General features: G+C 53.7%; 1 protein-coding gene across 1 annotated transcript; it reads left to right on the forward strand.

Moving 5' to 3' along the window:
• Nucleotides 1-637: 637 nt before the first annotated feature.
• Nucleotides 638-5,025, forward strand: SNCG (synuclein gamma). The gene is made up of 5 exons (XM_084796841.1): nucleotides 638-894; nucleotides 1,716-1,757; nucleotides 2,064-2,191; nucleotides 4,393-4,458; nucleotides 4,720-5,025. The coding sequence occupies exons 1-5, from the start codon at nucleotides 774-776 to the stop codon at nucleotides 4,738-4,740; spliced, it is 378 nt and encodes a 125-aa protein (XP_084652967.1). The 5' UTR covers nucleotides 638-773; the 3' UTR covers nucleotides 4,741-5,025.
• The last annotated feature ends 10,206 nt before the right edge of the window (nucleotides 5,026-15,231 follow it).

The raw sequence follows: 15,231 nt of genomic DNA on the forward strand, positions 1-15,231 counted from the left end.
ACTGGGTGGCTGGGAGACACGTGAAGGTGGTTCTACAGGACTCTGCCCTGGGTCTGGAGATAGAGCTGGTGCTATCCACATTGTTGGCCAGGAAGTAGGGAGCCAGTGCACCACGCCCTCTCCAGCACCTTTTGGCTGCACTATGGGGACCAGCAGGTGGGTGGATGCTCAGAGAAGGAAAGGAACTATGCTGGAGTCACACAGCATGCAGCCCTGTCTAAGGGCATGGAAGAAGCTTTGTGTGTTTCTGGCCTCAGTTTTCCAACAGGTTTGACTGGCGCTCCAGGCTCAGGAGCATCCAGGCAGCTATGGGTAGCTGGGCAGCCAGGATAGCCTGCAAGTTGGTCACTCACTGGACAAACCCTGACCCCTGGCCAGCCCGGGACACCGAGGCATCAGCCAAGGTGTGGTTCTCTTCTGCACACATGGCCAGGGCACAAGACCACCAGGGCTTTCTGAGGATGAATGAGGGAAAATGGTAGATTAGGCTATGCCCAGCCTCCTACAAGCATCCCCTCCCCCAGGATGGTAGGAGTCAGCAGGACAGAATTGAGCCAGCAGGGGCCTGCTCTCTGGTGTCCCCCAGGGGCAGGCTTCTCTCCAGCCCGCCCCTCCCTGCCCCCACTCTGCCCTGGGCTGGCTAGGCTCCAGCCAGCAACCACAGCATCAATATTTCACCCGCGTCAATAAGAGGCAGCGGCAGCAGGGACGGCGGCTGCAGCAGCACTCCAGCCCATAGCTCCCGGCAGTCAGGTCCCATCTGTGCAACCACCATGGACGTCTTCAAGAAAGGCTTCTCCATTGCCAAGGAAGGTGTCGTGGGTGCCGTGGAGAAGACCAAGCAGGGAGTGACAGAGGCAGCTGAGAAGACCAAGGAGGGGGTCATGTATGTGGGTGAGTGTGGCAGGTGGGGCGGGGCAGGGTGGGGCAGAGGGCTTGGAGAAACGGAGAGTCAGATCCCCCTACCTTCCCTCTGCTGATTCCCCCCAGCTTCTGGGGAGCACTTGGGGAGGGATGAAACCCTGATTGTTGAGGCAGGGTCCCCACCCCCTGGAGAATATGCTAGTGTCTATTTGTCTTTGGAACTCTGCGGGGAGAGACTCTGAGGTCTCCAGGACAGAATCAGAGTGCCGCTCAGACCACCTGAGTGTGTACACACAAAGGGACACACACACACACACACACACACACACACACACACACACACACACACCTGGGGGGGGTCTCCTAACCCTAGAGGCCCTGGGGGTAATGATCTGTTCAAGCGGACCCTGCTTTTCTCCAATGGGAGCTGCTGCAGCCAAACCAGGCCACATGACCCCACTTGGCTTAGAGGGAAAGGGCAGACTGTGAAAATGGGCCCAGTTTAGTGTTCAACCCACCCCTGCTCTCTGGTATTCCCTCCAAAGAGGGTGCATGGGTGGCCAAGCCTGTGACTCAGCTTTCTCTGCCCTCTCAGCTGCTGCTTCTGAGGCCCCGGCCACACCCATGCAAGGGCCATAGACCCATCCGTAGTAACTCTACCTCAGGCCTGGTCTCTGTGTCTCCTCTTCCTGTCCTGTCTCCTTCCCGTCTGTCCTCTATCCTTCAGACATAGCAGGAAATGGCCCTTTGAAGGGGCTGCCGTTCCCAGCCACCATCCTCATCCCCCTCCTGGCCCCCACAGTGTGTCCAGCATTTGCCCTGACAGCCTGCGCATCGCTTCCCTCCAATAGGTACCAAAACCAAGGAGAACGTGGTACAAAGTGTAACCTCAGGTAAGGCGACCCAGAATCGGGGACCCCACAAATCCTGTCCCATACCCAGAGCCCACAGCCTGGAGTCCTCCTTGTACCAATTGGAACCCCAAGCCCTAGGTGCCCCAAACCACTATATCCCCTGAAGCGAGACCAGAGTAGGCTCCCGCTCTCCCTCACATTGTTGCTGCCTTAGAGTCAGAGACAGGCATGGAAGTCACCAGGAGTCAGACATCCAAGCTCCGGGGAGGGGCTGCTCTTCCCGACTCGGGTAGGCAGCAGTGGAGAGGGCCGGACAGGGCTGAGTCCAGCCGGAATCCTCTGCAGTGGCCGAGAAGACCAAGGAGCAGGCCAATGCCGTGAGTGAAGCTGTGGTCACCAGCGTCAACACGGTGGCCACCAAGACCGTGGAGGAGGCAGAAAACATTGCGGTCACCTCTGGGGTGGTACGAAAGGTAAGCCTGGCTCATACCCTCTCCCTAGGCTCCCTGGCAACAGGAGATGCTGCTGCGCTGTTAGGACACTTGGGTAAAGAGTATTAGGCCCTGCCTGGCTTTACAGGCAACACCCATTGTGTGTTGGGGTGACGTGGTGTTCTTATACCCATTCATATCTGCAACCCTCACCCCAACCCCGAGAGTGGGGACTTGGAATTTATTTTATGACAAGGAAAGTGGCACTCGAGCCACGCCCAGTGCATCGCTTTTGGTACACGGGAAATTAATTTTACGAGGGCCCTATATGGTGAAGGGCAGCCTTCTAGACAGACTAAAGCTGCCAAGCCACCCCCAGGACTACCTGCTATCCTGTCTCTGTCCCAGGGTCTGGCTGCTGCCTCCCTGTTAAGGAGTGATGGCAGCACTGCCCACTTGTGGCAGACAAGCAGCAGGGCTCTGACCCCACCCTCTGCTGAAGTCTTTGTGTGAGCATGTGAGCATGTGAGTATGCGCATTATAGGTAGGGTGGAGATGTATGTGAATGTGCATGCATGTGTGAACAGGTGTGCATGCGTATGTGTATGGCGCAGGGGCATCAGGCTCTCTAAGGAAAGACACCAAATATAGGAGCCATCTCAGCCCTTGCTAAAGCATCAGGCTCTCTAAGGAAAGACACCAGATGTAGGAGCTGTCTCAGCCCTTGCTAAAGAGCTTTTTACACTTACTAACCCATTTAATGGGCTCTCAGATTCCACAAAGCAGGATGTGGAAAGGAAGACCCAGAGAGATTAGGTGATGTAATGAGTGTACCACAGTCACATGGCGCGTCTACACAAACCTGGAGGTTCCACGGGTGGCCAGCTGATGGGCTACACTCTTGAAAGACTAAGTAGAGATTGCGGAGGGACGTGGGTTCCGGAATGGAAGTTGGGGAGGAAGCTGCGTCCAAAGACGTGTTATCTTCAGTCCCCCCACTTATAGCAGGCAACCCCAGTGGTGCAGCCCCAGGGCCCCACACAGCTGAAACTACAGAAGTCTGCTTGAAGGAGTAGGGGGAAGGGGAGGGGTCACCCACCCCAAACAGCTGCCTCCAGGGCCAGCACAGGGTCTCCTGCCACTGGGATGTGCGGGTGCGTCTCTGCAGGCTGTGTGACTTTGGGAACATCCTATCTGGGTCCCCGCGTCCTCATCTGAAATGGCACCATCTCACGGGGCTGTGGGAGAAGGCAGAGAAATAATACTGGGTGGCAATTCTGCCAGGTGTGTAGTGAGCACCCATCATCACCATCCCCACTGTCACCAGTGATGTAGGCACCCCAGGAAGCCTGCTCCCATGCCACTAGGAAGGAGGATCCTGGGAGAAAGTTCCAGGCTACCCCTTGCTAACCCCAAAGGCACTCCTGAGCCCTTGGAGCTGTGCTAAGGGACGGTCTTTTTTTTCTGGTGACACACAAACTAGTTGTGACACTATACCTAGCCCTGCCGGTGAACTTCAGAAGAATGTAGCATGGCTGTCTAGCCACTAATGCCGCGGGTTTCAGGGACCCTTCTACGTCTAGGCAAGCAGTCACCTTTCCTTCGTCCCAAGAGCCTGGTTCACCCTGCCTGGCAGTTCAGTGTCCTTTTGTTTTTCATTGCTTTGGGTCCTGAGGTAATACAGGTAGGTTCTGAGAAAAGACTCTAGACTGGCCATCAGTCTAGTTCCAGACCCCCTGCTGTCAGGGATGTGTAGAAAAGGCTGTGGTGAGCAGGGCGGTGGGAGGCAGGCCTGAGCCAAGATCCCATCCAGAAGGCAGGAAGAGGGACTCACAGTGCTGAGGACTTGAAAGGGACCCGACGCAAGCGGGGACCCATGCCAGCAAGCCCTGGTGCTTTATCTCTGAGGCTTTGCACTAGTGTCTAGGCTCTGAGCCCTGCCCTCAGGGTCTCGGTGAACAGTAATGGCATCTACTGCTCATATAGCCTAAGCGAGGGGGTTCGTGCAATTCAAGGGTCTCTGCTCACCCCTCAACCTTACTCCACATCCTCCGGGCTTTCTCACTTAAGGAGCCCAAGTGTGTAGGAAGGGATCTGTTTGTGGAAGATGTTTGCAGGGTGTCTGGCACACTAAGAAGTCTGTCTTTGGTTATCTGGCACCTCCAGAGCCTCTAAACACAGGGGAGGCCCTGGCTGGTCAGTGCATCTTCCTATAGCCTCGTGTCCCTTTTACTCCCCTATAGGAGGACTTGGAACAACCTGCCCCTGCACAGGACCTGGAGGCCAAAGAGCAAGAGGAGGATGAAGAGGTAAGAGCTGGGCTCCCAGGGCACACCAGAAAGTTCTAGGGGTAGAGACCTGAGCCATATAGACTCTCTACTTTCATTTCTGCATCCCAGGAGACTCTCCACAGCCTCCCATGGGGATGTGGGTTGGGGCAGTCAGGGGCTTGAGTGTGTGATTTCCCCATGAGTGACCACTTCCTGATGGTCAGGGAGAGCTGTGGGCCTGGGGCTGGGTGCTAGTCTCTTCCTCCTTCTCTTCCTCCTTCCCTTCCCTCTCTCTGGCAGGCCAAGAGTGGAGGAGACTAGAAAGCCGCCAGTCACTCACAGAGGCCCAAGGGACACCCCCCTTTCTCTCTGCCTTGGACCCTGTCCCAACCAGATACACTGAGTGCCCTGCCTAGAGTGCCCTGCAGGTTGCTCACATTCTCTGCTCTCCAGCCCAGCGCCACAAGGCTGTCTACGCACGCTACCGCCAGCGCCAGCGCCCCCTGCTGGCTCCTTCTGTCCTATGGTCCTCCTGATCACAGGTTGGATGCTGCTGTGGATTTTTTTTTTTTAATGATTCCAAATAAAATCTGAGCTCCACTCCCACCCATGCTTCTTCCCTGTGCTGTGCCATCACTCACGAAGCCTCATAGACACTCACAGGGGAAAGGCATCAAGGCTCAGCATTTGCTGGGGCCAGGTACACTTCAAGAGTTCTTCTGGAACCTGTGCCTTCAGGAGCACTGTCCCCTCACAGCCCTGCTGTCTTTAGCAGTAGGGTGGTGGCCTTTCCTCTCAGTTCCCCAACACTGACTGACACTGTCCACAGAAGTGCAACTGGACAGATTCGGGTCTCAGCTTTAGTGATCCCCACCCACAGGCAGAGGGTGAGATTGCCTGTAATTTCAGCCTGTGTGCTGTGAGGACAGGGGCACCTTATCCTTCCCTGGAACAAACGGTGAAGCCTACACCCATAGTGAGGACAGACACCGCAGAGCAGCCTGACCCCAGGCACCCTCCCATCTGGCCCCAGGCACCCGCCCCAGACCCCAGGCACCCTCCCACCAGGCCCCAGGCACCTCCCACCTGGCCCCAAGGCACCCTCTCACCTGGCCCCAAGGCACCCTCCCACCAGGCCCCAGGCACCTCCCACCTGGCCCCAAGGCACCCTCCCACCTGGTCCCAGGCACCTCCCACCAGGCCCCAGGCACCTCCCACCTGGTCCCAGGCACCCTCCCACCAGGCCCCAGGCACCTCCCACCTGGTCCCAGGCACCTCCCACCTGGTCCCAGGCACCTCCCACCAGGCCCCAGGCACCTCCCACCTGGTCCCAGGCACCCTCCCACCAGGCCCCAGGCACCCTCCCACCAGGCCCCAGGCACCTCCCACCTGGTCCCAGGCACCCTCCCACCAGGCCCCAGGCACCTCCCACCTGGCCCCAGGCACCCTCCCACCTGGCCCCAGGCATCCTCAGGAAGGGGGGATTCCCTTTCCTGTCTAGCCCAGGAGCCTACAGGACATCACAAATAAAAGAAAACGGCATTGGTATATTTGGGACTGGGAGCTCAGTGGCAGAATGCTTCCCTACCAAGCATGAGGCGGTAGGGTCAATCTTCAGTACAGCAGATGAGTAAATAAGCACACTGGGATTACCATAGTGAGCTTTGAGAAGGAATTAAGGAACTGAGTTCAAACAACTTGCTCAGGGGCACCGAGCTGAGGAGCATTGGAACTGGGCACACACTAGATAGCCTTGTTCCTGAGCCACCTGAGGCCGTGCCCTGCCATGGTCTCCACGGTGCCTGTTGATAGTTCCCCCGCCCCCCTCCAAATTTTCAAAATAGTCCAGGCACCCTGCCTGTCTGGGGCCAGCATGAGGCTGTTTCGTCTTGGAATCTTTCTTGGCCATCACCCTTGCCTTGGACACTCAGCTTGGGTTTAGAACTTTGAAGTGTCTGGTCCAGGCCTCCATCCAGTCTGGTGCCAGTGACAAAGCCACAGCTTGAGTCCACAGTGGCTTGAGACACCTGTCTTCCATGCAGCCTGTGCAATGGGGAGCCGGGGGTCAAGGAGAGCCCAGTCAACCTGGCCCTGAGCTCTTTATCCTGATGGGTTAGTCACAAACATCACTGCTGAGGAGGAAGGAAAGAACTGAGGGTCCCATGGGTAGGAGGAAGGGGTAGAGGAGGCTTAGGGCAGCCAGGTGGCACACACCTCCTTTCCACAAATTTCAGGAAATTGTTCTCCCCCAAGAAGTGTGCCTACCTAAGAGCTGTGCCCACCAGGGAGCTCTGCGGGCTGGAAGAGCAAGGCTAGCTTGGGCAATGGGTGTGGAGGAAGGGCAGTAGACCTGGTCTGAGGAAGTCTCACACTTCCCAAGTGCCTTTGCAGAGGTTTCTGCTCCCCCAGATCACCTGTTCTGGCCCAAATGACAAACATCAAGGTTAGCCTGCTCCAGGAAGACCCTTCTCCAACCTACAGGCACCTGCAGTGTTCCTGGCCTTTAACCCCAGTCACAGGCTTCCGGCTAACCTCTGGAAAGGAAAAGCAATGCTCTGCCTTAGGCCTGTGCTTCCTCAAGAAGCCCCACTCCCTGCCTCCTCCTGTGGGCTCTCTGGTGGGCTGGACTGTTTAACTTTGGGAAAATAAACCTTTCAGCTGCTTTTAGTTAAGCTCTGTTTCTCTCTCTCTCTCTCTCTCTCTCTCTCTCTCTCTCTCTCTCTCTCTCTCTCTCTCCCTCCCACCCCCGTCTTTTAAGGTTAAATATTGATTTGATTTGTTTAGTTTTTAATTATATGTATATGCATGTGTCCAAATGTGGGTTTGTGCACACAAATGCAATGCCCCCAGAGGTCAGAAGAGGTGTCAATGCCCTCGGAACTGGAGGTAGAGGCAGGTAAGAACCACCCTTCACAAATTTTGGGACCAGATCTCCGATTCTCTGGAAGAGTAGCACGTGTAAGAACTGCTGAGCCATCTCTCCAGCCTCCCTGCCTTTAAACTTTATTTTTTTTGTGACAGGGTCTCACTGTGTAGCTTTGGCTGTCCTGGAACTTGTTTTGTAGACCAGGCTGGTTTTGAGTACATAGAGATCTGCCTGCCACTGCCTCTTAAATGCTGGGATTAAAGGCGTGAGTCACTATACCCACAGCTTATTTTTATTTTTTTGATACAATATCTCATGTAGCCCAGATTGGGCTCAGACTTATCCTGTAGCTAAAGTGGCCCTGAACTCCTGACCCTCATGTGTCCACCTTCCAAGTACTGAGATCACAACAGTACACCACCCATAGCATGTTTTGGGCTTTGCTCTACTTATTTATTTAGTTAGTTAGTTACTTAGTTAGTTTTGGTTCTTTGGTGTTTCTGTGTCTAACAGCCCTGGCTGTCCTAGGCTTCCTTTGTACAGCAGGCTAGCTTGGAGCTCACAAGAGATCCACCTACCTCTGCCTCCCAAGTGCTGGGATTAAAGGCATGTGTCACCACACTTGACTTTATTTATTTATGTACATTGTGTGTTTTGCCTGAACTACAGACAGTTGTGAACTGCCATGTGGGTGCTGGGAATTGAACCCAGGGCCTTTGGAAGAGCAGCCAGTGCTCTTAACCACTGAGCCATTTCTTCCTGGTTCTGTTCTTTTGAGACAGTCTTCCATCGCCCAGGCTGGCCTCCAGCTTCTTGCCTTGGCTTCCCAAGTGCTGGCATTACGAATGTGAGCCACCACATTAGGCTTTTTTGGTTGACTTTAAAAATCACTGATTTGGGGCCAGCGACATGGCTTGCTGCTGAGTCTGATGACCTGGTTTCAGTCCCTAGAACTCCATGATGGAAGGACAGAGCTGACCCCTGCAGGAACTACAACTTCTATCGTCACAGCGAGGCGCACGTGCACACACATGCACACACATGCATGTGATCACACACACACACACAAATAACAAGTACACAATGTTTACATTTTTCTTTTAAAATAGCAGTAGTTTGGGGCCAGGTGAGGGGAGGTGAGTAGCCATCTGCTGGACTCAAGAGACAGAGGCAGGGGCTGGAGAGATGGCTCAGAGGTTAAGAGCACTGACTGTTCTTTCAAAGGTCATGAGTTCAATTCCCAGCAACCACATGTTGGCTCACAACCATCTATAATGAAATCTGTATACATAATAAATAAACAAATCTGAGAGAGAGAGAGAGAGAGAGAGAGAGAGAGAGAGAGAGAGAGAGAGACAGGAGAATCATTAGTTGGGAGCCAGACTGGGCTATAGGGAACCCTTGTCCTGGAAAAGAAAGTAAATTAAATAAATCAGTAATTGCAACATAGTGGCATGGCACCTGTGCCACATGGGTGATAATGACAACAGAAGCCTAGGTTACTTTAGAAACCTGAAGGCCATTTCGCTAAAAACATACTTCAAAGTATCTTAGGGGTGATTGACATGTGTGTCTCCTTTGTTGCTTTAACCTCTGGGTCATGCTTTGATTCACCGATAGGCATGTTCTTCAGTTATGAAATATTTGTTTAGGGCTGGCATTAAAGACTGACTTACCAAACTCAACCAATCCCTCTCCTCCCCACTTGGGATCTGTGACTTCTCAGGGCTGCGAGCCCATTGGAGAGGGGCCTGCAAGTGTCCAGTCACCCAACTTTTCCTAACCAAAGCCCCCATTCTTTTCCTGTTGCCTGAGAACAACAACAACAACAAAACAAAAAAACAAACAAAAAAAAAAGAGCTCGAGTTAGCTGAGTTTCGCTCCAGGGCCAGTGCGGGCTTCTCCTTGGTTGTGGTCCTGAAGATTTTCCTCCTTCGCTGGGCCCCTTGATCACTCAGCAGACAGATGTTGAGTTTTGGGGAAAAAATGTCTTTCAATCCATTTCATGTCCACCGAAACACTTTAGGGTAACTGTGTTAGTTAAGGGGCTCCAGGGAACTTGTCCTAAGAATTTCAGAATCTGGGTTCTGACTCCAATATCTGTTACGATAGGACCTGTATGTAGTTCAGGGCCACATTAAGATGTCTTTAACATCATCTCTTTAGGCTAATGTCCTCAATGAAGTCTCTGCCTTCCCATCGTGTGTACCATGGCAGACAGGACTGGCAGCCCTCCCCGTGGTGAGCAAAAGCAGTGGCATGGGGCAAGGGGTGACTGTTGGGAGGCCAGCAGGAGGGAGGCAGGGCCTGGCCAGGGCTTCTGGAATCACGGATGTTAAGAGATAAGGTCTCTTGGTGCCTATCTTATGGGGCCTTTGTGTGTTGGCTCTGGTACCTTCCTGCACCCCAATCTCGCAGCTGCCCCTTCCGCTAGTGTGAACATGAATACAAACCACATGTTCATTGCTCTCCCTGGGCCTCCAAGGCCAGAGCTGACCCTCCACTCCTGTAAGCAGGAGGCAGGGGTCATCAGGGTGGGCCTGGGTAGGCGGAGGCTCCCCACAACTCCAGGAGACTCCGAACAGAGGTGGAGAAAGAGTGAAGGAGTCACGGGCGCTGGGCTGGGGACTCAGAGGGGTGCGCAGCAAACTTTACTTCTGTTCCTTGAGAGGTGCCTATAGCTATGGCTGTTCTCTCGCTCCTTCCCCGGGGGTCCAGGCTCCCAACACCCTTCCTAGTACCTCCAAATCGTCCTCAGGTTCAAGGAGCACCCCTTTGCAAGAAAGTAAAGTGAGCAAGCTCAGGACATTTCTGCCCGCTGCCTAGCCGGCGGGTCTGGGTAACCTGTGCCAGGGTCCTTCTCTTGCCTGACACAGAGAACGATGTGTGCCCGCCCCTGAGTCGGGGCTGTATACCTGCACACTAAAATCTCACCTGCAGGGTTTTACCTCACCCTCCCTTAGCTGTGCTAGTTAGATCCCAGGGGCCTGCAGTATATGACCCACCTGCCGTGCCAGAGCCAGGTGTGTGGGGATAGGGGTTCTGCGTTTACCACGACCCATGGCAATGGATGTAAGTCCTGACTGTGGAGTTCGAGAAGAATCCGACTCACCATTTCTGCCTCAGTTTAGCTTCTATAAACCAAAAAAACTGTTTCAGCTCACTACATGATTCTGACAATTATACAAGAAACTGTAAAGCTTTGGGACAAAGGATGGCGCACACGCGCACATGTGTGTGTGTGTGTGTGTGTGTGTGTAGGAACTTGTCCTGTATATGAATCTAAAATTTATACAAGAAAACACACACACACACACACACACACACACACACACACACACACACACACCACAAATGCTCAATAAAAAGACCCTGCTACCCTGCTACTATTAGTATCAACTCAGCTTTGAGCTCCCGGGATGAGCACGTGGAATCCCCAAAGCCAAGGAAGAAGGAGCCACATCCTCTGGGTGAGTCATTTCCTGCATCCCTCACCTAGCCATTCTACATTCCTTAGCTGCCTTTCCCAGTCTAGTTAGGGTCTCTGCCTTCCCTGTGAGGAACCCCCAGGGGCCTGCCTGTGCCCCTACTCCCCCACCCCTCACACACTCTTTTTTTTTTTTTTTTTTTTTTTTTTTTTTTTTTTGGTTTTTTGAGACAGGGTTTCTCTGTGTAGCCTTGGCTGTCCTGGACTTGCTTTGTAGACCAGGATGGCTTCGAACTCACAGCGATCCGCCTGTCTCTGCCTCCCGAGTGCTGGGATTAAAGGTGTGCGCCACCACGCCCGGCTCCCTCACACACTCTTATTCCCTATTTTTCCCCCAAACCCAGTAATCTGCCCGCTGACCTGCAGCCACCCTGCCCCTTCCCTCTGCAGGGTGAGCCAGCTCTGGGCTACTTTAAAAAATTCCAAATCGGTGGTGTTCAGATGAACCACAGCGGTCAACAGGATGGACCCTCTGCAGCCAGCTGTGCCCAGAACTCCTCCAAGCCATGGAAGGAAGACCGCAAGAGACCTGGCAGAGCAGGCAGAAGAGGCCCAGGTGCCAGGGAGTGGAGCCCGAGCTGCGCGCCAGCAAGGGCACCTTTCTGGGGCCCACCAGCAGGAGCAGCAGGTCTCTGTGGTGTGAAGTCCTTGCACCTGGTCTCCCTGAGATGGACGAGCCACAGAATACCTACTTGGGCCAATGCTTTGGTCATCGTCACTGGACTTGTCTGAGGAAGAGTCAAGCAGGTAACAGGTCCTACAGGCTATGGTAAGGGTCCCCTGAGACAGACCCCTGCCACCTGAAAGACCTGGAACCAAGAGGTTCTTCCAGACCCCAGTGGACTTTTTTTTTTTCTTCTCCAACCTCCTGTGGGAGGTGGGGGCAGATTGGAGGAGGGAGGGAGACAATTCTTTGCTACTTTGAAGTCTTACCTGTCAAGCAGGTCCCAGCCTCAGTTTTTCTACTTCTAATGTCTTATTCCAAACCAGCAGGGAAACAAGCCAGGAAGAAGAGGTCCAGAGCTATAGATTACCAAGGCTCACCAAGGCAAGAGACTTCACGTCAATGCCATGGGGCTAAGGACACTATCTTTTTGTTCCAAGAGATGAAAAAGGATGACCCCATCCCAGAGGACATACAGTAAATTCTAGTGGTGTTAGGGGTGGAGGCTGAGGCAGAGTGGGTACACACTTCTCAAAGGCTCGAACGCCTGCTCAGTATTAGCCTCCTTTCTGCAGGCCCATCTGACCAGCTCTGCCATTAGCGACTGGAAAGTGCGTTTCCTGGGGAGTAGATTCTAACCAGATTTAACCCTGCAAAGCTATGAGTGCCCAGGGCCTATGAGTCCTCTTTCCCAGGCACAGACAAGCGCTGCCAGGCACCCAGGAACCAGGTTGCTGACCAGGATCTGACACGGTGGGCAAAGACTTCAGGCATCAGCAGTGAGGAGACTGGGCTCTTTTCTCCAGTTTGGGATCCGCTGATCTTGGCCCGGAGCTCTCTGTTCAGCTGCTGCCTCCTTGATCTGCCCTTAATTAAAGCTACCATTGTACACTTCAGTGATTTCGCCAAGCAGGGCCTAGCTCTTTGGCGCCGTTAGGGGCGGGTTCCCCATCCTCTCCTCCGCCTTCTACTCATTAGCTCCCCAATTCAAAAGTTTCCCCTGCTGTGGGAAGCAGGCTGCCCCTAGAATGGGGGTACCCAGTCCCCTGATCCTCCAGGGACTCCTCTCAGACAGAAGTGGGGCGGAGTGCTGATGGACTTGCTCCAGGAGGCTCGGAAGGGGTCGCTGGCGCCTGGGAGGCAGTGCAAGCGACAGAACCGCCTAAGCTGTGCACCCGGCCACACCCTGCGGTGACTCACCAGGAGGGACCGCTGGGGTTTTGGTCATGGCCTCCAGGCAGAACCCCAGTCCCCCCCGCCAAGGAAGAAGAGTGCGTGCGGAGACCCTGTGCCTTGTAGTTTAGGGACCGCGAAGCACGTTGTGCTTGTGTAAATGAGGTCGACCTCACCTAATCTCCCCTTTCTTCTCAAGCTAACTAGAAACTTCTGGTCTAGAACGAAGCTGGGCATTTTCGTCCGGCGAGTCCCAAACAGAGTAGGGATCCTGCAAAACCAGCTCCCTCCCAGCCCGCAGCACGTGTCCACGCACGGGACCTCAGCCCGGGGCGCGCCCTGCTTCTGAGTGACTCACAGATGCCTCCCGGTGAGGCTATGCCTAGGCACCCATTCGTACGAAACCCTGCCACACCCGGGGAGACCTCTACCGCCTCCGTTCCCATCTCCAGGCCTGTATGAAGTTATTGCCATCGCCTGTAGTAGTACCTTCCACCAAATGGCGCATAAAAAGGCTTACCACTTCAGTTAAAAAAAAAAAAAAAAAGAAGGACCACGCCCTTCCCAGTTCCTTGGAGATGAAGAAAAACCAGCCTCCATTGCAAACTGGCCCCAGGCTGGCCCTGAAAGCCTTCCTCATTCTGCCAGCAGGGGGCAGTGTCTCCACGAGCAGGGAGAAAAAAAATCCTCGCTTCTTTCTTTACCCTCACGCCAGGGTTGCGCCCATACTGCTGACAGTTTCCCACAAAGAAGGCCTACCCAAGTGCGCAAAAGAAGCCGATACAGTTACCTTCAGCTCAAAGGGAAACCCTAAAAGGGATAATTCGGGCTGTCTGAAGGCTTCTGGCATCTCCAAAAGACCTCACCTTCAGGCGCTGGTGCTGGGTCAGGACACAGTCGGGGCCACACTGGGAAACTGATGGAGCTGAATCTATGAGGTCCCACTGTCTTTCTGATGCTCATGCTCGCCCGGTGTGACTCAGGGGTAACTCCAAGGAGGCTCACACGGCTGCATCCTATCTGCCCTGCTTTAAGCATGGATGTGGGGGCCAGCTCTTGCCAGGAGAGAAAAGGTCAAGTCTGTGGGGGATAAAAGGGCTTCCAAGTTAGGCTTTGTGTTCCAATGGAAAGCTAAGTCTGCCCCATGTTCCCTGTGCTCCAAAGTCATGCCAGCTGTCTCTCAGGCGGCTCCTTCCTCCCTGTCTCAGCCGTATGGACAAGCTCTTCTTCAGGTACCCATGGGCCAACACTCTGCTTTTTGTGTCTGCTGTCCCCTCATAAACTACCCTTGCCTAGCTGCATATTGGCTCTTGTCTCAGTTTGGCAGAACACTCTGTCTGTCTGTCTGTCTGTCTGTCTGTCTGTCTGTCTGTCTCTGGCATCAGACCCCTTGAGGTGGAGTTGCAGGTGGCTGTAAGCTGACAGACATGGGTACTGGATCCTGAACTCACGTCCTCTGCAAGAGCCGTACTCATTTTTAACTACTCTGCAGCCAAAGCCACTCATTCATTCATTCATTCATTCATTCATCTGTTTGTTTGTTTGTTTGTTTATAGACAACAGTATCTCAGTGTGCAGCCTGCCTATTCCCAGGCTTCAACCTCCCCAGTACTGGACTTACAGGCAAGAAGCTGGCAGCTTCCAGTCCGGATTTGCTTTAAACGTGTAAACAGGCGAGAGTGGAATTTCCTAGCTCCGGGTCTCTCTTCCTTTCCCCTCTCCCTTGCAGCGCTCTCCTGTCTACTTCGTGAACACGCGCAGCTTTTACATTCCATTGCCCAACCCTGAGCCGCTCCTTTGTTTTCAACTTAGATCTACAGCTGAAGATAGAAAGTTTCCCATCTGCCCTTTGGCTGAAGGATTTTCTGCTGTCTCCTGACTGGGTGAAGTCATTCCTCCAGAAGCCGTTTCAAGACCGAAACACCGATCAGCTATTTGGGATCTAAGATGACAATTTTTACAATTGTGTAAAGGGCTCATAAAATTTATAATATTCCAGTATATATTGGCAGTTCCTTCCTTCCTTTCTTTCTCCCCCCACCCCCACCCCACCTCTTTTGTTGTTGTTGTTTTTCAAGACAGGGTTTCTCTGTGTAGCCTTGGCTGTCCTGGACTCACTTTGTAGACCAGCCTGGCTTTGAACTCACAGTGATCTGCCTGCCTCTGGTTCCCAAGTGCTGGGTTTAAAAGCATGCACCACCACGCCTGGCTTACCGGCAACCTGGGTTTGGCTCCCAGCACCCACACGGTGGCTCAGAGTCCTCTGTAACTGCAGTTGAGGGGACCCACTGCCCTTTTCTCACCTCCAAGAACACTGCATACACATGGCGCAGATACATACACAGGCTAAGCACTCACAACACAGAAAAGGCAAGTCAATAAGCTTTTTTGAAAGGAAGGGCTGTGCGTCTCATGTGTGTCAGGCACAGCATCTACCACTGAGCTCCATCGTCAGGCCCTTTACCTTGAGACGGGCAGTCTCACTAAGTTGTTGGGGAACCCATGTTGTATCCTCAGGAGGCCTTGGCTTTGTACCACTCCTGCCTTGGCCTCCTACATAGTAGCTAGAAATAGAGGCACAGGCCCTGAAGCCTGGGTATCCTGCATTTTTGATGGGCAGGG

Source organism: Acomys minous (assembly GCF_964271855.1).
Source record: "Acomys minous genome assembly, chromosome: 9".
In the NCBI taxonomy this organism is placed as follows: Eukaryota; Metazoa; Chordata; class Mammalia; order Rodentia; family Muridae; genus Acomys; species Acomys minous.